Source organism: Portunus trituberculatus, chromosome 47 (genome assembly GCF_017591435.1).
Source record: "Portunus trituberculatus isolate SZX2019 chromosome 47, ASM1759143v1, whole genome shotgun sequence".
NCBI lineage: Eukaryota > Metazoa > Arthropoda > Malacostraca > Decapoda > Portunidae > Portunus > Portunus trituberculatus.
In genome coordinates, this window is record NC_059301.1 from 31,140,540 (window position 1) to 31,161,762 (window position 21,223).

Below are 21,223 nucleotides of genomic sequence, written 5' to 3' on the forward strand. Positions count from 1 at the left end.
TCTTAACTGGAAACTTCACATATCTCATCTCTTGCTAATACAGCTTCTATGAAGTTAGGCGTTCTGAGGCCTATTTTTTTCGCCCCTCCAACTGTTAACTCAGTACAAGGGCCTTATCCGCCAGTTTGGAATACTCTTCGCATGTTTGGGGGCGGGGTTCCACTCACACACCTTTTTTTTTTTTTTAGATAGGGTGGAATCAAAAGCTTTTCGTCTCATCAACTCCCCTACTCTGACTGGCAGCCTTCAGCCTCTTTCTCACCACCGAAATGTTGCATGTCTTTCTATCTTTTATCGCTATTTTCATGTAACTGTTCTACTGATCTTGCTAACTGCATGCCTCCCCTCCTCCTGCGGCCTCACATGCACAAGGCTTTCTTCTTTCTCTCATCCATATTTTGTCCAACTCTTAATGCAAGAGCTAACCAACTAGTACTCTCAACCATCCATACCTTTCACTGGTAAACTCTTGAACTCCCTAACTGGTTCTGTATTTCTGTCTTCCTACGACTTAATTGCCTTCTTTTAAGAGGGATGTATCAAGACATTTGCTCACTGATTCTGGCTAACTCCCTACTGATTTTTTTTTTTTTTAGAGAACCAGCACCCAAGTGGGCCCTTTTTTTAATAGTATTGCCCTTGGTTGGCCTCTTCTACATAAAAATAAAATGTTTTTTTCTCGTTTATCGCATGATAAGATAGAGTGAAGTAAAATTTCGGTGATTAGATGTTTTTCCAATGCACAATGACATGAAACCACACATCATTCTAAATAAATGCAGAGAGAGAGAGAGAGAGAGAGAGAGATGTGTGTATCTTGGATCTGCTGATCTGCCGGTCCCGCGCCCAAGATGTTGCCATCGCGTACAGTGGGCCACACAACAACTCAGTTCGCTTATATCTCTTGGTTATGTCCTCTGACTCGTTGTGCCCTTGGTGCACACAGGACTCTTCCTGAGACCATCCATCACTTCATGCTCCACTGTCCACGTTGTCACTCCTATTACACTGCACAGCGCTCTCAATTGTTATCCATCAGGATCACAACACTGGAGTCTGGCCTTGCACCACGCACTCTGGCAGGCAGCAGCCCCGGCTAGGCACCGAATCCACCCTTCACATAGGCCAGCAGTTCTCCGCCTCACCTTTACCTGACTGAGGAAGACCGGCTAGTTGTCACTACTGTGTTAGAGCCAGCACCTGGGAACACAGACTCAGTAGTGAATATGGCGTTGTCCAGACTCAAATGTATAACTCATGCCATGAAGAACCTGTCTTTGTTAAGTCATCCGGACCTGAGGTGCGTTTTTTTTCCACAGTGCTTTTTGCCTTAATCCTTTTTTCCTTGGTAAATTATTAGTCTTCCACCAGTCTCTCCATTCTGATCGAAACTATTTTGTGCTGGTTGTTTTCTACCTAATTTCAATTGAATTGGTACGTTTTCATGGCAAAGCATTAATTTTCAATCTTTCACTCTCCCTCTAATCACATATCCTCTCATAAGTTAATATTTTGTAACGAAAAAAAAAAAAGAAAAGAACTCAAAGCTGACTGAAATGTATCAGAAGAAAATAGTTTTGTTGTCATAAAGTGCCATAGAAGTAGCAAACCAATTTAGACTGTTACTGAGGTGTGAGAGTACCTGCCACCACAAACTGCACACCACTAGCTAGGCCTACCTTATCAAACTGATCTAATATAACCAAGCCTAACTTAAGTAGCATAACTTAGTCGAGGTAACATGCATTGCTGAGACATCTTCCTCAAACCAAATAAGCTTAACCTAACCCAATTAAACTGATCTAACCAAAGCAAACTACCCTAACCTAACTGGCAGTGCTAAGAAATTAATATGAAATCCCTGGTGATCCCTGTCTTACTGCACAGTTGTGAGACATGGACACTGAATACTGATCTGAAGAGGCTGAATTGATGTCTTTGCCACTAGATGCCTTCACAGGATCATGGGGTACTGCTGATATGACTGTGTCAAATCAGCGATTGCTGTGTGAGATTGATTCAAGGCTGATTATCAGCATAGTCTGTCAATGCCAACTGCAACTATATGGACATGTGGCATGCTACCCGGAAGCCAATCCTGCATATCGGGTTGTCTCCGAAAGGGGTAACCCAGCATGGAGGAGGCCAAGGGGACGTCCACATAACTCATGGCTGCAGCAAGTCAATGCCTTTTGCTGGGAGTTACTTGGCACTGGAAGGGAGCCAGCATGGAGACTAGCGAGGTGATGCGCCCCCAGGCATATGCCCTCCATGATTGATTGATTGATTGCACTACAGATGTAACAATAAGCACACATGAATGAACACACCTAAATGGCATGCCAGTACATAACATGTGTGGATGCATCATTTCCCAGTGTTGCCATGGGAGTACATGGATTTGTAAAAAAAAAATTAAGTAAATAAATAAATAAACTAGTAAATCTTTAAAAATTGCCATCAACATTATAAACAGTTTATGATAGGTATATATAGGGGCTCAAATTACTTACAATGTGCTATTTGGTTATAGAAAAATGTCTCAAGAGAATTTTAAACCTATTGTTTATTGAAGGTATGTAGATGACTGCTTTGTGATTCTTAAAGATGAATCACACATAAAAAAAATTTCAGCAGTTTCTGAATTCATAACATATTTGTAGGAACATTAACTTTACATTAGAGGTGGAAGAAAATAATTGCTTGCATTTTTTTTTCTATATGTTACTTAAAAAGAGTGAATATAGTCTAGTCACAGATGTACAAAGGAGAAAAAAACTTCACTGGGTTAGGACTTAACTTTACATCTTTTGTTCCTAACATTTATAAAGTCAACTCTATAAAAAACTTTATTATGTAGGGCCTTTTGTGTATGTACCTCTTGGGGTCAATTTTGACAAAGAAGTTAATAGGTTAAAAGAATATTTTACATCAAATGGATATCCACTAGCATTATTTGAGAAACGTGAAACAGGATAACAGAACTGAGGACAAGCCAGTCACATATCTTGAATTACCTTTCCAGGATCATATCAGCTATCAGATTAAAAAAGTATTAACAGCTCTGTTATATAAGTATGTTCCAGAATTAATCTTTAGATTTATTTTTTGTTAATACAAATACTATTGAATTTTAGTTTAGACATAAGAATAAGTTACCTGATTCCTGGAGCTCTAACAGGGTAAAACAAGGTCCATTGGTTCAACACTCCAAAACTTAAAATCATGTAAGTGTGAGCACTGGGTATCTCCTTCAGGACAGGCAAACTGATCTCAAATCCAGACTTTTCTGTCATAAGAAACCAGTCAAGAGAGATGATATTTTTAGGGAACAGGATTTCAAAATTTTGTGTAAAGCTAAGACATTATCTGAATTAAGAATTGCTGAATCACTTTACTTCTATAAATATAATCCTAATTTTAATAGTCATGAGTCATCCATCCAACTAAATTATAATTCCATCGTTTCGTACCCACATCACATCCTTTTGTTGTTTTCTTTTAGTCTCTGGCTTTTATTTTTCTTACTAATGTTATTACAGTTTTTATTAACTTTACACAAAAAAAACTTTTCCTTTGTATAAATGACTAAGGAATTGAAATGTACTTTTATTAGAATTGTGTGGATCAGGCAGGTATGATAGGTGATGATGCTAGGGCAGGTATGATCGGTGACGATGCTAGGACTAGGATACCTAAGGGGAGATTTCATTGTCCAGGACCTCTTATCTTGGTAAGCATGGGATCGGGCAGATGTCCATGTTTAAGTTCAAATTCTACCACGTACCACCTCTAAATTTCATCATATGTCGAGGGGTTTAAAGTTACCTACATATCACCATAGTACCCAGGTTCTAGGTGGAAGTGTAATTGCCTTAAAGATGTGCTTGGGTGGTGATATGGGCCCTAATATGGGTACCACTATAAATAAGATTGCTTGCACCACTAATGGGTGGAAGCTGAACAGCACTTCCTATAATCTTCAAGTAGACCTATGGGCACTATAGGCCATAACAAAAAAAAAAAAAAAAAAAAATGAAATAAAAAAACTCGGCACATGTTTCAGGGTCTGTAGATGGGATTAGGTTTGTCCTGAAATGTCAAGATTTTAAATAGAAATGGTGATTTTACTGCAGCTTTTCTTCAACCCCTCTCTCTCTCTCTCTCTCTCTCTCTCTCTCTCTCTCTCTCTCTCTCTCTCTCTCTCTCTCTCTCTCTCTCTCTCTCTCTCTCTCTCTCTCTCTCTCTCTCTCTATATATATATATATATATATATATATATATATATATATATATATATATATATATATATATATATATATATATATATATATATATATATATATATATATATATACACACACAGTCAACCCTCGGCTATCGCGACTTTGGCTATCGCGTTTTATTGCTATCGCGCACCCATGAAAAGCTGCTAAGATTTCATTATCGCGACCTCAGATGCCTGCTATCGTGCACCCAGCCATGACGTCATGGGATATCTGAGCGCTCATTGGCCAAAACCGCCTTCACGCCAAGATCAATTCGGCTATCGCGTTTTCGGCTATGGCGCGGCTATTTCGGCCCCAATTGGGCGCGATAGCCGAGGGTTAAGTATATATATATATATATATATATATATATATATATATATATATATATATATATACAGGCAACTCCCGCTTAACGAAGGGGTTACGTTCCTAAAAACTCTTCGTTAAGCGAATCGATTATAACAAGTTAAACCCTTGACTTGAACTTCCATTGAGAGTAAACAAAGTGAGAGTGCATTATAGTACAGTGAAAGGTTTACTGAAAGTAAAAATTAGGCAGTTTAATTTAAGTCATTGTAATGTACACTGTATGTATGTATGTATGCAACTTTATAATGTTGATAATCTTAAATTTATGAAGGGAGAGAGTGAAATGGGAAAGACACTAACTGGCAACCTGTGGAATGTAAACAAAGGGAGCATCATTGTATCACATACAAAACTTATGTACCACATTTCCACAAGGCTTTCTCCATTTTATCCATTGTAGAGTCACGAGTTCAGGTAGTTCTTTTAGCTTGCAAAGAAGATATGGTCTCACCAGCCTTCTTAACCCCATCGTTACCGACCCGTCAGCCTTATGTAAACAAGACGTTTCGCTGCCGAACCGACTGCCCACGCACTCCTCCTCATCGTCCGTGCGGTAGTCTTCAGCTTCTTCTCACAAACACCCTGTTCACAATATATTATTTATTTTTATGTTTTCTATCAGAGAAACCCCACAACATGTCATTTGAGTAAAAAAAATATGCAGCACATGTGTTGGTCCAGAGACACAGAGCAGCTATCACATCTTTCCCCATGAATAACTGAAAACAGTCTAGATCACTCATAGCACTAGCTTCATGATGTAGAATAATACTAGGATGTATATAAGAAAAATCAGTGTTACTTGTAGGTAGAGGGTTAGGTCTGGTGTCAGAGAATGGGTCTGAAAGAAGTGTGAAATCTGTTTGTCTACCAGCAGCTGTGGGGGGTGAGGCAGGAGGGCTGCATGACAGGCCACTGCTGGCGGATAACGTCTCAATACTCTCGTCGCCGCTGCTAGCATCACTCTCTACATCACTGATAGCTTCAGGATCAAACAAAGTATCATCACCTTCCATTGAGACATCAGACCCCTCAAATTCCCTTTTTATTCCACCATCATATTCATCTTCACTGTCAGTTGTAGAGATATCCATAATTGCGAAGTAAATCCGTGCGTGCTACCACAAAAAAACTTCACGCAGCACTGAACAGAAGCTAGAGAATATCGCAATAATCGCATTGCGGCACTCGACAAGCATGTGTTGCCATACGTAGGTAAATATGATGTATAAAGAAAATATAATATGATGATTGGTCTTCACAAATTACGTCACAGCACTGACAATAACTCATTGGTCAAAGTTTATGAAGTTTCAAACCGTCCCACGAATGGCTGCAGCCTTATGTTTGTAAACACAGACACTTGCCACCACGTGGGTAGAAATAACCCAGAAACCGAGGCCTTGAGAGCCCTCAATACACACAGCTTATAACCGTGGCATGTGAGTGTCACAGGGAGCACCCTCGGTTCCTGGCGCGTGAACTCAGCCGTGACACGCACGTGTCACAAAACACACATCCGGTACTGAAGGGGTTAATAGAGTCTGCTGACTTGAATATAGTAGAAACAGTAGATGGAGTCAAGATGGTGGCGAGCAGTGCTATTAGTTTTCTCGCCTATCTCGTGTCTGTGAATAATATCCAGCTTCACTTTGAGAGTAAGAGACTTCCTGGTCTTCTTAGCAACGCTAGGCGACATTGCAGGGCGTTTTGGTGGTAAGCTGAGCTAGGAAAGACGAGCTGCTGCTGGTGCTGTTATTGTTTTGAACGGGGAGTGAATGGTGCACATGTTGTCCGCGAGGGGCACTGGTGTATTCAAAAGCCTGTCGGCTTGTGTGATACGGCGGGGCTTTCAAACTTGGAAAAAATGACCTGGATAAAACTTCATTAAAGCGAGTTTGGTGTTCGTTAAACAAGCAGAGGGTAGTAAAATGAAACCTTCGTTGTAGCGAAATTTTGCTGTGTGAATCTTCATTAAGCGGGGGTTGCCCCCCCCCCCTCTCTCTCTCTCTCTCTCTCTCTCTCTCTCTCTCTCTCTCTCTCTCTCTCTCTCTCTCTCTCTCTCTCTCTCTCTCTCTCTCTCTCTCTCTCTCTCTCTCTCTCTCTCTCTCTCTCTCTCTCTCTCTCTCTATATATATATATATATATATATATACACACACACACACACACACACACACACACACACACACACACACACACACACACACACACACACACACACACACACACACATAAAGAATGTGGAAAATTGTAACAAGTTACAGGAAGATCTTGATAAAATATATGAGTGGAGTAAAGAGTGGCAGATGGAATTTAATATAAACAAGAGCCATGTTATGAAAATGGGAAGAAGTAGATACAGACCAAACAGGGATTACAGGCTGGGTGATGAAAAAATTGAAGAGACCAATGAGGAGAAAGACCTAGGAGTAACCGTGCAAAACACTTTGTCACCGGAGAAACACATTAACAAGATATTTTGGAAAACATATAACATGCTTCAAAATATTGGTCTTGCATTCCACTACCTAGATGAAGGAATGATGAAGAAGATACTATGCACTTTAATAAGACCCCAGTTAGAATATGCAGCTTGCGTCTGGTCACCGCATATGAAGAAAAATGTGAAGAAGGTGGAAAGGATACAGAGGCTGGCAACAAGGATGGTACCAGGACTCAGGGAGTTAGACTATGAGGAAAGGCTAAGGGGAACTGGGACTGACCACATTAGAAGAGAGAAGAACAAGGGGAGACATGATAACTATGTATAAATTGGTGAACAAGATTGACATATTGGACAGAGTTGATAAAGGTGACCACAAGTAATCATCTCCAAGGACATGGAAAAAAAAACTAATAAAAGACATCTGTCTAAATGACATGAGAAAGTACAGTTTCTCGCATTGTGGTATAAAGTATAAAGTATAAAGTGGAATAAACTGAGCAGTGATGTCGTTGACGCAGTGTGTGTCAATCAGATGAAAGAGAGATATGACAGGAGTGGCCAAGGAGGCAGGACACAGAGAGCTTAGCTCGGGCCCTGTAATACACAAATAGGTAAATAGGTAAATACACACACACAGTTGGAGACTTTAACTGTAAAAAAATAAACTGGTGAGAGATAGAAGTAATAGACAATGCTGGGCAGTGGAGTGAGAAAGTGTTACAGATGACTAGGGTTAATACAATGGACCAGTGGATAGAAGAGTCAACAAGATACAGGGGAGAAGAGGAACCATCGTTACTTGACCTAGTCTTCACAAAAAACCGGAGTCCCCTCCAATCATACAATACCTTGGTACAATGGGGAAAAGTGATCATGTGACATTAGAGATGCAAATGCAGGAGGAAGATGAGGTAAGATACAGAGAGGACTATAAAGGAGAGAGATTAAATTATGCAAGAGCAGATTTGGTAAACTAAGGAGTTATTTTGCTGATATTGAGTGGAGTAATATTATGTGTAGGAAGACTGTACAAGAGAAATATGACATATTCTTTCTGGAATACAATGAAGGAGTAAAAAAGTTTGTTCCTGTTTATAGAGTTCAGAAAAAAATATATACATGGTACAATGCTAGATATCTAGATTACAAGCAAAAAAGGCAAAGGATAAAAGTGTGGAAGAAACTGTTAAAGCAGGGAAATGAATATAATAGTTGGCAGTACAAAGATACTAGAAATTAATATAATAGAGTAAGGAGAGAGGAGGAAAGAAAGTTTGTGAAGGATGTATTGGATAAAAGCAAGGATGAACCAAAACTTTTTTGTAAGTTTATAAACGGCAAAACAAAGAATAAGGAAACAATTGAAAAAATAATTAAAGAAGGAAAGACATACCAAACAGAGAAAGAAATGTGTGAAATAATGAATGAGAGCTTCAAAACGGTATTCACTGAAGATGACTTCACAGAACCTAATAGGACATTGAATTGCAGTTCATGAAGAGAACATTGGAAGATTACTGGACAAGTTAGAAGTCAGGAAAGCAATGGGGCCAGATGGTGTATCAGGCTGGGTGTTAAAAGAATGTAAAGAGCAATTACTGGAGCCAATTTGGGAAATAATTAAAAGTTTGATAAATGAAGGGAAAGTTCCACTAGAGTGGAAGAGAGCCAACGTAATACTGAGATTTAAAGGAGAAAAGGCAACTGAACCACTAAATTACAGACCAGTGTCACTTGCAAGTGTCATAGGGAAGTTGTGTGTAATAATTAAAAAAAAAAATGGGTTAAATTTCTAGAAGAGGAGCAAGTCATATCGAACGGATAATATGGGTTCAGGACAGGGCGGTCATGTCTATCAAACTTATTAAGCTTCTACTCCAGGGTTATTGCAGGACTTGAAAATAGAGATGGATGGGTAGACACAGTATACTACCTGGACATTAAAAAGACATTTGATAAAGTCCCTCACGAAAATTTGTTTGGAAATTAGAGAACATAGGAGGACTGCATAGAACCTTGCTCAAATGGACAAGAGATTATTTGAAGGACAGAGAAATGAGAACTGTGATCAGAGATACATACTCTATCTTGGAGTAAAGTAACTAGCAGGTGCCACAAGGGTCAGTGTTAGTCCCCATTATGTTTCAAGTTTATGTAAACGACTCACATTGGGGTAAACAGCTATATGAATTTATTCGCTGATGATGCAAAGTTGCTAAAAGTTATCAAAACCAGAGAGGACTGTATACTGCTACAGGAAGATTTAAATAAGATCTATGAATGGAGCAAGAAGTGGAAATTGGAGTTTAATGCCAAGAAATGTCACATAATGGAACTAGGAAAGAGTAAGAGAAGACCAGTATGGAACTATCTGATGGGAGAGGAGCAAATAACGAAGACTAAAGAGGAAAAGATCTTGGAGTGATCATACAAGAAAATCTGAGCCCTGATAAACATATAAACAAGATATTTGGACTATCATGTAGTATGTTGACTAATATAAAAGTGGCATTTCATTACATGGATAAAGATATGACAAAAATCATCACAAGCATGATACGCCCAAGGCTGGAATATGCAGCAGTGGTATGGTCTCCGAGTTCTAAAAAAGATATAAGAAAACCGGAAAGGATACAGAAGATTGCTACAAAGATGGTGCCGGAATTAAAGGACCACATATGAAGAACGACTAAAGGAAATGGGACTGCCAACCTTACAAGATAGAAGAGAACGCGTGGACCTAATAACAATGTATAAGATAGTAAATAATATTGAAAAGATAGACAAAGAAGACCTGGTGCTGTTGGCGGAAGAGGATGGAAGGACAAGAGGACATGAAAAGAAGATCAGGATGAGGCAGTGTGTGAAGGATGTTGGAAAATACAGTTTTCCACACAGAACGGTGGAAAAATGGAATGCATTGGATAATAGAATTGTTGCAGTATATAGTGTGCATAACTTTAAAGAAAAATTAGATAAATGGGCCGCCGTGGTATAATGGAAACATGCATGCTTTGGGATCCGAGGGGTCTCCAAGCGCACGGGTTCGAATCCTGTCCACGGTCCGAGTGTAGGTAGGGCTTCCTTTCTCGGGGCAACGGTTTCCTAGCGGGTGGGCTTTGAGATAGGAGGTACCCCAAAAAAGTATCCTCTTTAGCCCATAAATTCCCGTGAAAAGCCCACATGGTATAAATAAAAAAAAATATATAAAAAAAAAAAATGAGATATAGAAACAGGACGCTATGAGCCCCGCTCGAACCCTGTACAATACAACTAGGTAAAATACAACTAGGTAAATACACACACACACACACACACACACACACACACACACACACACACACACACACACACACACACACACACACACACACACACACACACACTTGGAATATGAGTCCACTGGGTAAAAGTAATCATGTATTACTTGAAGTCCGGCTGAAAGAAGGAGTGGAAGAAATTAGGAATGAAGACTATAAAAATAGCAGGTACAATTACAGTAAAACTGACTTTGCAGAATTAAGGAAATACAGTACTTTGAACAAGCAGACTGGACTGAATTTTATACAACGGAGAAAACTGAAGACAAGTGTAATATTTTGATGGAGAAGTATAATGAAACATGTGCCAATCACTCCGGCCAATTCAAAAATTCCTGCAAACAAAAATTTTGTCGGATTACAGGTGTTGCCGGATGAAAGAATACCGGATTAAGGAGGTTCAACCTGTACAAAAGAGTGCAGTGTATTATCATTTGGAATGAACAAAAGAAGGCTGAAGGGAGTTTACTCAATGGGGAATGAAAAAATAAAAAATAAGTCTGAAGAAAAAGACCTGGGAGTAATCAGTGTGGATTATGCTGGGTCATGGAGTGACAGTTGACTATGGTGAATACACTGGATCACTGGGTGGAAGAATCAACATGGTACAGAATGGAGGAATAACCATCATTGCTTGACTTAGCATTCACAAAGAAGCTAGAGCTCCCATTCCAGCATACAATACCTTAATCCAATGGGAAGAAGTGACCATGTAACATAAGTGTTGGAAATGCAGGAAGAGGATGGGACAAGATACAGAGAAGACTACAAAAAGTACCAGGACCCATTTTCCTATTCACTCTGGTTACTATTTGGTGATTTCATATAGTTTCAGAAACTCTTTTGAGCTCCACAGACCCTTCCTAATGTTACGAAAATTGTCTAATCAAACTTAAAATTCAAGGCAAAAATGTGTCCCAGTAATAAAGGGGTTAAATTATACAAGAGCAGATTTTGAAAAGTTAAACAATTTTTTTGGTGAAATTGAATGGATGAACATTATGAATGGAAGGACAATACAGGGGAAATATTAAATATTCCTACAGGAATATAATGAAGGAGTGATGAAATATGTACTTATCTAAAGAGTATAGAAAAGTACACAAGCTTGGTACAATGTACCAAGCTAAAAGGGAAAAAGATAAAACTTGGAAGAAACTCATAAAGCAGAGAAATTAAAACAACTGATAATGATGTGAGAAATTGATATATTAGAGTAAGGAAAGAGGAAAAAAGAAACTTCGAGAAAGATGTGGTGCAAAAAAAGCAAAGATGAACCCAAGCTTTTCTACAAATATATAAATGGTAAGATGAAGAATAAGGAAACAATAGAAAAAATAATAAAGGGAGGGAAGACATACAAAAAAGGAAAGGAAATGAGTGAAATAATGAATGAGAGCTTCAAAACTGTGTTCACTGAAGAAGAGGAATTTGCAGAATCAAATACAACATTGTATTGCCGAGGCTTGCAGGAAATAATAGTGCACAAAGAAGATATTGGAGGACTACTAGATGATTTGGATGTCAGAAAAGCAATGGGGCCAGATGGTGTATCAGGCTGGGCACTAAAGGGATGTAAGATCAGCTGTTCATTAAAAAAGAGAGAGTACCACTGGAGTGGAAGAAAGCCAACATAATCTCAATATTCAAAGGAGGAAAGTCAACTGAGCCATTAAGTTACAGACTGTGTCACTTACAAGTGTTGTGGGGAAGATATGTGAAATTGTTATCAAGGAAAAATGGATTAAATATCTGGAAGAAGAACATGTTATATCAAACAGACAATTTGGATTTAGGACAGGATGGTCAAATGTGTTGAACTATTAAGTTTTTACTCATGAGTAATAGAAGGACTGGAGAGCAGAGATGGATGGGCACACACAGTATACTTATACATAAAAAAAGCTTTTGATAAAGTCCCTCACAGCAGACTCTTTTGCAAGTTAGAGAGCATAGGAAGACTGAGAGGAACTGTTAGATTGGATAAGGGATTACTTAAGGACAGAGATGAGAACTGTGATCAGAGATACATACTCATCTTGGAGTAAAGTAACAAGTGGAATGCCACAAGTGTCTGTGTTAGCCCCCATTATGTTTCAGGTATGTATATGTAAATGACATACAGAATGTGGTAACAAATTATATTAATTTGTTTGCTGATGATGCAGAATTGCTAATAGTAACCAAGACCTAAGAGGACTATTTGTTGCTGCAGGAGGATATAAACAAAATTTATGAGTGGAGTAAGAAGTGGAAGTTAGAATTCAATGCCAAGAAATGTCACGTAATGGAATTAGGAAAGAGTAAGAGAAAACCTGTATGGAACTATGTGATGGGAGAGGAACAAATAATAAAGGCTAAAGAGGAAAAAGATCTGGGAGTGATTATACAAGAAAATCTGAATCCTGAAAAACACATAAGTAAGATATTTAGATCATCATATAAAATGTTGACTAATATAAGAGTGGCATTTCAGTACCTGGACAAAGATATGATGAAAAAAATTATTACAAGCATGATATATCCTAAGCTGAAATATGCAGCAGTGGTATGGTCACCAAGCTTGAAAAAGAATATAAGAAGATTAGAATGGCTCCAGAGGATAGCTCCAAAGATGGTGCCTGAACTAAAGGATCTAACATATGAAGAAACGCTGAAGGAAATGAGACTGCCAACCTTACAAGATAGAAGAGAAAGAAGAAATCTAATAACAATGTATGAAATAGTAAATGGCATTGAAAAAATAGACAAGGAAGACCTGGTGTTGGTGATAGAAGAAGAAAAGAAGGAAAGAGGACATGCAAAGAAGATTAAGAAGAGGTGGTGTGTGAAGGATACTAGAAAACACAGTTTTCCACATAGAATGGTGAAAAGGTGGAATGCTTTGAGTGATGTTGTTACAGCACATAATGTGCATAACTTTAAAGAAAATTTGGATAAATTGAGATAAGGAATTACACTATGATCCCCACTCAAACCCTGTACAACACAACTAGGTAAAAACAACTAGATAAATACACACACACACACACACACACACACACACACACACACACACACACACACACACACACACACACACACACACACACACACGGCCCGGTAGCTCAGTGGTTAGAGCGCTGGCTTCACTAGCCAGATGACCAGGGTTCGATTCCCCGGCCGGGTGGAGATATTTGGGTGTGTCTCCTCACGTGTAGCCCCTGTTCACCTAGCAGTGAGTAGGTACGGGATGTAAATCAAGGAGTTGTGACCTTGTTGTCCCGGTGTGTGGTGTGTATCTGGTCTCAGACCTATCCCAAGATCGGAAATAATGAGCTCTGAGCTCGTTCCGTGGGTAACGTCTGGCTGTCTTGTCAGAGACTGCAGCAGATCAAACAGTGAATTACACACACACACACACACACACACACACACACACACACACACACACACACACACACACACACACGCGTGGTGTAGTGGTTATGCCTTCGACTCACAATGGAGACGGCGGGTTGAATCGGCGAGGCAAATGGGCAAGCATCTTAATGTGTAGCCCCTGTTCACCTAGCAGTAAATAGGTACGGGCTGTAACTTGAGGGGTTGTGGCCTCGCTTTTCCGGTGTATGGAGTGTGTTGTGGTCTCAGTCCTACCCGAAGATCGGACTATAAGGTCTGAGCTTGCTCCGTAATGGGGAAGACTGGCTGGGGTGACCAACAGGTTGACAGAGGTGAATTACACACACACACACACACACACACACACACACACACACACACACACACACACACACACACACACACACACACACACACACACACACACAGAAATGAATATGCTAAGGTAAGAAAGGAAGAGGAAAGGAACTATGAAAAGGACAATGTCAAAAAATGTAAGGAGCAACCAAAATTGTTCTACAGATTCATAAATGGAAAAATAAGGCAAAAAGAAAGAATGGGATGGTGGAAGACCCAAAAAGTATGGCAGAACTGTGAAATAGTAAATTTCAGGTGGTCGTTACTAAGGAATCCAAATTTGAAAGACCACAGGGTAAATGAGAAACTGTTTATATGAAAGAGATTAAAGTAACCAAGTATGAAATAAAAGAGTTGATGAAGGAATTAGATGAAGAGAAGGCAATGGGACTGGATGAAGTCTCAGGCAGAATACTAAAAGAATGTAGGGAAGAACTAGCAAGTCTTATATACAACATCATAAAATGCTCAATAGAAAATGGAAAAGAGCTGAGGTGGTTGCCATATATAAGAGCGGAAGGAAGGAGGAACCTTTAAATTACAGACTGGTATCACTAACTAGTGTAATATGCAAGATGTGTGAAAGAGTAATAAAGAAACAATGGATCGAGTTCCTTAAAGACAACAAATTATTATCAAATAGCCAATTTGGTTTTAGAAAAGGTCGGTCATGTGTAACAAATTTATTGAGTTTCTACTCTAGAATAGTTGATAGAGTACAAGAGAGAGAGGGATAGGTTGACTGTATTTATTTGGATTTAAAAATAGGTGTTTGATAAAGTGCCACATACAAGATTACTGTGGAAGTTAGAGGAGAAGGATGGCTTAATAGGAAGCACATTTAGATGGATGGAAAATTATTTGAGGGGGAGAGAAATAAGGACGGTAGTTAAAGATACGAAGTCCAAGTGGAGAGCAGTAGGCCCTGTTAAGAGAAAGTGCCACAGGTGGGTCAGTATTGGTTCCAGAGTTTACCAATACTTTTCTCATATATATAAACAGGAGGAAGGCATGCAGTTACATGCCATGAAAACAAGGACAGATAAAGTGAACAGCTACATAAATCTGTTTGCAGATGCCAAAGGATGCTACATAAAACTGTGCAGAGTTATAAAGCAAAAAGAGGATTGTGAAATACTGGAGAAAGACCTAAATAAGATCTGGAAATGGAGTAAAAAGTGGGAGATGGAATTTAATGAAAACAAAAGCCATGTCATGGAAATGGAAAAGAGTGAAAGATGACCACTGGGAATCTATAAGATGGGAGATGGAGTAGAACTGGAGAAAGTAAAAAAGGAAAAGGACCTGGGAGTGACGATGAAAGAAAATAATCAACCGGTAAGCCATATTGATAAAATTTTCATTGAGTCATATAATTTGCTAAGAAATTTTGGATTAGCATTTCACTACATGGAGAAAGAAATGATGAAGAAATTGATAAGTACTATAATAAAACCCAGAGTAGTGTTGACCCCCCCATAAAAAAAAACACATAAGGAAGTTGGAGAGACTACAAAAAATTGTTACAAGAATGGTTCTAGAATTTGAAGAGATGACATATGAGGAGAGACTAAAGGCCAAGGATCTACCAACCCTGGAACAGAGAAGGAAGAGAGAGGATCTGATACAAGTTTATAAATTGATCAACGGAATGGATCAAGTGGATAATGAGAAACTGATCCTGAGAGAAGAATATGACATTCGAAGCACAAGATCCCATAGTAGTAAATAACTGAAAAAGGGAGGATGTTTGAGAGATGTTAAAAAATATAGTTTCCTACAAAGATGTGTTGAGACGTGGAACAGTTTGAGTGAAGAAGTGGTGTCAGCAATGAGTGTGCATAGTTTTAAAGAAAAATTGGATAAGTGTAGATATGGAGACGGGGCAACACGAGCATAAAGCCCAGGCCCTATAAAACTACAACTAGGTAAACACACACACACACGCACACACACCACACGGAGCGCAGTTGTCGAGCAGGACGCACTCATCTGAGCAGCTCGCAGAGATTACTACAAAAGGAATTGAACTCAGGCCTAGATGTATATACAGGGTGAGAAGGGGCCATAGGTTCTCCTATCTCCAAATGAAATAAGTGTTAGATCATATATAGCTGAGGAATGAATAATGAGAGAGAAAGAGATGGAACCAAGTAGCACTGCCAGGCGCATGGCGGAATCAAAACATATGCCGAGTGAAAACCAACGCTTTATAAAAACTTACAGATAGAAAGCCATTTGATTATCCAATAATTTTCCCAATATTTTTATTGGCAGTGAGGAACTTACTGTGCAAGTGCCCTTTCCATTACAGTTCCACAGTTACACTTAAACACTTTCTTAACCCCTTTAGTACTGGGACGTATTTTTACCTTGAGTTTATATTTTTACCTCGAGTTTTGAGTATACTTAGATTACTTGATTTACTTTAGGAAGGGTTTATGGGTATCAGAATATGCATAGCCACAGTTTTCACTATTTTAATCCCCACATAAGTTTTTGAAGCTCTATAAAAGCATGAAGTAGTAAGCAGAATGAAGGGGTTACATCTGAGATTCTAAACAATTTGGAATAATAATGGCATCCAGGGAATTTAGTAATTATTCTTATAGCACAAAGAAACACAAATACATATCTCCAAATACACTAATCTCCAATGGGAAGAAAGTTAGTTTGTCATAATCCAGTAAGGTGAGCAAAAAAATAAATAAAACATTTAACATTTCTAGGGTTATTATTTTATGTTATTACCATTGATGGCATTCAGACAATTCGCACCAGTTCATAAGAACATGTTCTTGGGATTTAAGTAATCCCAGTAACTGGTTGTTATCTTAGTTTTTATTTTCAATAATAATCTATAATTTTGCTTATATTAATTTTTGTGACTAAGCTACTTGACTGTGTGGAACAGTTATAATTGTTCATAGAGGTTGTAAGAGAACCAATTCTTAAAATTTTTCAATCTCACCATTGGTTATCACCCGAGGATTGGGTATAGGGAATTTTTTGGTGAAGTGCCCATGTCAAGGGATGTTTATCTATCTACTCACATTTCTAGGCTATATTTTTCAGTCAAACATTGCATAGTATGCATGACCTAAATTGTCTTATTAATAATTATATATCTTATTATACTAGTGAATTTTTTTTCTTTAATCTCTGCCACCCCAAAACCTTACATTTTACAAAATCCCCACACTTGCTGGTCAAGAGCTAAATATTTAAAAACTAGATTTTCTGTAGAAACTTAGAGACATTTTCTTTGAATACAATAAGGTATGTAAAAACCACATTTCCACTGTTTTAGAGGATGATACTGTAGTAATTCTAAAAACATTCCTATAACATAAGTTTGGTATAGTTATCATCAGGTGTAACAAACTGTTACAGTGATGTAATCTTCTCCCAATATGTTGTCACTTTGGGGTTTTACTGGCCATTAGATTTGAGTTATTACAATTGCCAACCAAAATATATTGTACATTTCAGAATACTTATAAGATGGCATTTCATCTTCAAACTCATTTAATATTTACAAAGCAAAAATTTATCATCTCTATGAAATTAACACCTTTAACTTTATAACTTGACATATTTTTTGCTTGTAAACTGCTATAACAGTTGACAAAGTATTGTTACACATACTTTTTTTCTACATTGAACCTTATATTATTTTTCAGAGCACCAGTGTGCATGAATCAAGTGCGAGCCATGTCAAGAGTCAAGCGGCGGCACACAGTTCCCCCTTTTTGGTTACCAAAAACTACTCGTGCTGTAAGTGTATATTGACACTGTTATTTCTTAAGATGTGAAGGATGAAGAACTGGCAGATCTGCCTTATATGATCTTTTCTCAGATTGTGTAACTTTGATACTTTATTCAGATGTATCCTGAGCACATGACACCAGAGAATGAAATCTTCTTGAAGGATGTCATAGAAGAAAAGTACTCATCCCCTCTGAAAGCAGATTGCTGGGAAAGAGGAACATGGGTTAAAAATTCCATGAGATGTGGACTGATTGGTCGAAAAATTGGTATTTATCCGATGTGGACAAAAGATGGCACAAGATTGTTAACAACACTTTTACAGGTAAGTCACAGCCATAATCAGAACCATTGCATCCTGCTCCTCTCTTTGCAGTGTTAGTTCTAATTGTTACTAATATATGTATTATTGTATTTTGCAGGTATCTGATAACCAAGTGATCAAGTACATAAAACCTGAGGACATGGTGCAAGACAAAAGGAAACGATACAGAGAATTAGGTGCCCTTGTGGTTGGTGCTGATCCTATTGACCCTCGAATTGTAAGACAACTTTTGATGCAAATCATTATATATATATATATATATATATATATATATATATATATATATATATATATATATATATATATATATATATATATATATGACATTGACTCAGTGTTTAAAAATGCTTTGTTTACTGATCTTCCATTGGTCTGAATTCATTATGAAGCAGGATTGCTGGCATTCTTCTTGTGCTGATGGCAAATGTTTTCCCTGCTGAATTTACATACTGGTTCTCTATTAGGTTAAAAAAGTGCTGTGGCTTAGAAAGAGACAAACACAATTTATCTCCACCCAACTGGAGATTAGAACTAGGGTCCTTGTGATTGTGAAGCTAATATACTAAATCACCTGGCACAGGTTGTGTATGGTGCTGCAGTGGCTGTAGTGGCCATCAGGATAACAGTTCACTCAAGTTCTGGTTATCATTTATGCTTCAGTTGATCATTCATTTGAAATAAGTCTGTCAATTAAATTATTTTTCTCCCTCTGAGATTTTTGAAAATGCATCGATCACAAAAATACATCAATCAGCTTAGAAGTATCAATTAACTCTCAGAAAATTTTCCTTCTTCACTATGCAGATCACAAAAGAATATTACAGTGTCTTCTCTGAAGCAGGCGTAATGCCTAAAAAAAAGATGAGCAAGTTTCTTATCACACCAAATGCAAAGCTGGCCCCAGGGACACCACTGTATGCTTCCCATTTCCAGCCAGGGCATTATGTTGACATTGCTGGCATTACGTGAGTCTTTCACCCACCTTCATATAATGAAGAAAATGTTTTTATATTTGCCTGTTATTTCACTTCATATTTCAGTTAATATGCACTATTGTTTGATATTTATTTACAGAATTGACAGAGGTTTCCAAGGAGTAATGAAGCGTTGGGGCTTCAAGGGCATGCCAGCCTCTCATGGAGTGACCAAGAGCCATCGCCGAGGAGGCAACATAGGGAGTGGAGGTGACAAGGCCAGAGTTTTGTTAGGCACCAAGATGCCTGGCAACATGGGCAGGGAGAGAAGGATTTTGAGAGGGCTTAAGGTAAGTTTGTTTTCCTTATGTTTAAAAAGTTCTTACCTTCTGATGTTAAAGAGAAAAATAAGGTAGTTTCTACTTCCTGATACATTTTTTTCATTTCTTTATTAGATATGTAGAAATTAGTTCTGCATACTAAATAGTCTTTTGAAAAGCTTAATTCATATATGAAAGTTTTTTTAGGAAACAATTTTGTAAAATAGTCTTTTATATGTCCTGGCCTATATCACCTATAGGTAACTTGGAGTATTGGAAGTGCTGTTAAGCTTCCACCCATTAGTGGCACAGGCAGTTTTATTTAAAGTGGTACCCATATTAGACCCCATATCACTACCAAAGCACATCTTTGGTGTAACTACCTGAAACCTGGGTATCATGGTGACATGTAGGTAACTTAAACCACTCGACAAATGGCAAAGTATCAAGGCGATACGTGGTGGGATTCGAACCTACATCTGAGCAGAAATGCCTGAATTTTGCTCTCCCGTAACGATGCCAAAGGTATATGAAGATGCATCATGACAAAGGTTGTCTGACACTCAGACACGTAGTCTCTGGTTTGTATGTTTTCTCTGCGTTGATATGTCAATGGGGCAAACGAATAGTCCTCCGGTATGCTATGGCCACAGTTGCTCTGTACTTCCTTAACCCATTTCCCTATTCCTCTCTGGGTTTTCCCGTCATTCATTCTGCAAGTTTTTTTTTTTATCATTATCATTATTATTCCCTTCATGTTTCATTTCTTTGACATATTCAAATCATGTCTTTTCAGGAATCTACATTTGCATTGTTTAGCACCTGTTTTCTTTTATTGATTTTAATTTTGAGTGTGCTACCTCAAAGTTACAAGTACTAAGATTCCTGCAAATATTCGTATCTTGGCTTCTACTCTCTCTCTCTCTCTCTCTCTCTCTCTCTCTCTCTCTCTCTCTCTCTCTCTCTCTCTCTCTCTCTCTCTCTCTCTCTCTCTCTCTCTCTCTCTCTCTCTCTCTCTCTCATCACCTGTGTAATGGCTTAGCTTCACTTCCATCAAGCTTGGTGTCCATGCACAAGTATCTAAACTTTCCTATGAGCAAATATATATAGATTTTTTTATAAACTGAAACTTGCCTTTTAGAATCATATTTCACATTTTAGGTGTGGAGAGTAAACACCCAGCACAATGTCATCTGGGTCCATGGTCCAGCTGTGCCAGGTGGTGTGGGATCCTATGTTTACATCTATGATTCCATACTCCCTGATCATCGACATACACAAGAAAACCATCCACCATTCCCAACATTTTTCCAAGATGAGGAGGAAATTGAAGAAGAATTGTATGATAAGGAATTGCATACATTTCGTGAACCCTCAGTCCAGTTTGCTGAAAAATGAACATTATGTGTGAATGCTGATCCTAGAAAAGTATTTACATAGTTGTAGTCTTGTATGGAGTGTAAACTAAGGAGTTGTAGCTTTGCCACCTGGAAGAAGCAGAAGGCTAGCAATCCAGCTCTCCTGCACTCCCTGTGTATATGCATGTGTGCACACACACACACACACACACACACACACACACACACACACACACACAGTGAAAGATGTAGACAGGCCAAGATGTGAAAAATACACATTGTACAAAGTAAGATGTAGACAGGCCAAGATGTGAAAAATACACATTGTACAAAGTAAGTCTTTTTCTTTAAGAAACCCACATGATTGTCACACTTTTAGTGTAGTTATAAG

General features: G+C 38.3%; 1 protein-coding gene across 1 annotated transcript; it reads left to right on the top strand.

Annotated features, from left to right (window-relative positions):
* The first annotated feature begins 841 nt into the window (after positions 1-841).
* On the top strand, positions 842-21,169 carry LOC123520708 (39S ribosomal protein L3, mitochondrial-like). Its single transcript, XM_045283245.1, has 7 exons — positions 842-1,300; positions 17,831-17,924; positions 18,034-18,240; positions 18,338-18,457; positions 19,045-19,205; positions 19,315-19,504; positions 20,636-21,169. Exons 1-7 carry the CDS (start codon positions 1,227-1,229, stop codon positions 20,870-20,872), a joined length of 1,083 nt encoding a protein of 360 aa, XP_045139180.1. The 5' UTR covers positions 842-1,226; the 3' UTR covers positions 20,873-21,169.
* Positions 21,170-21,223: the final 54 nt, after the last annotated feature.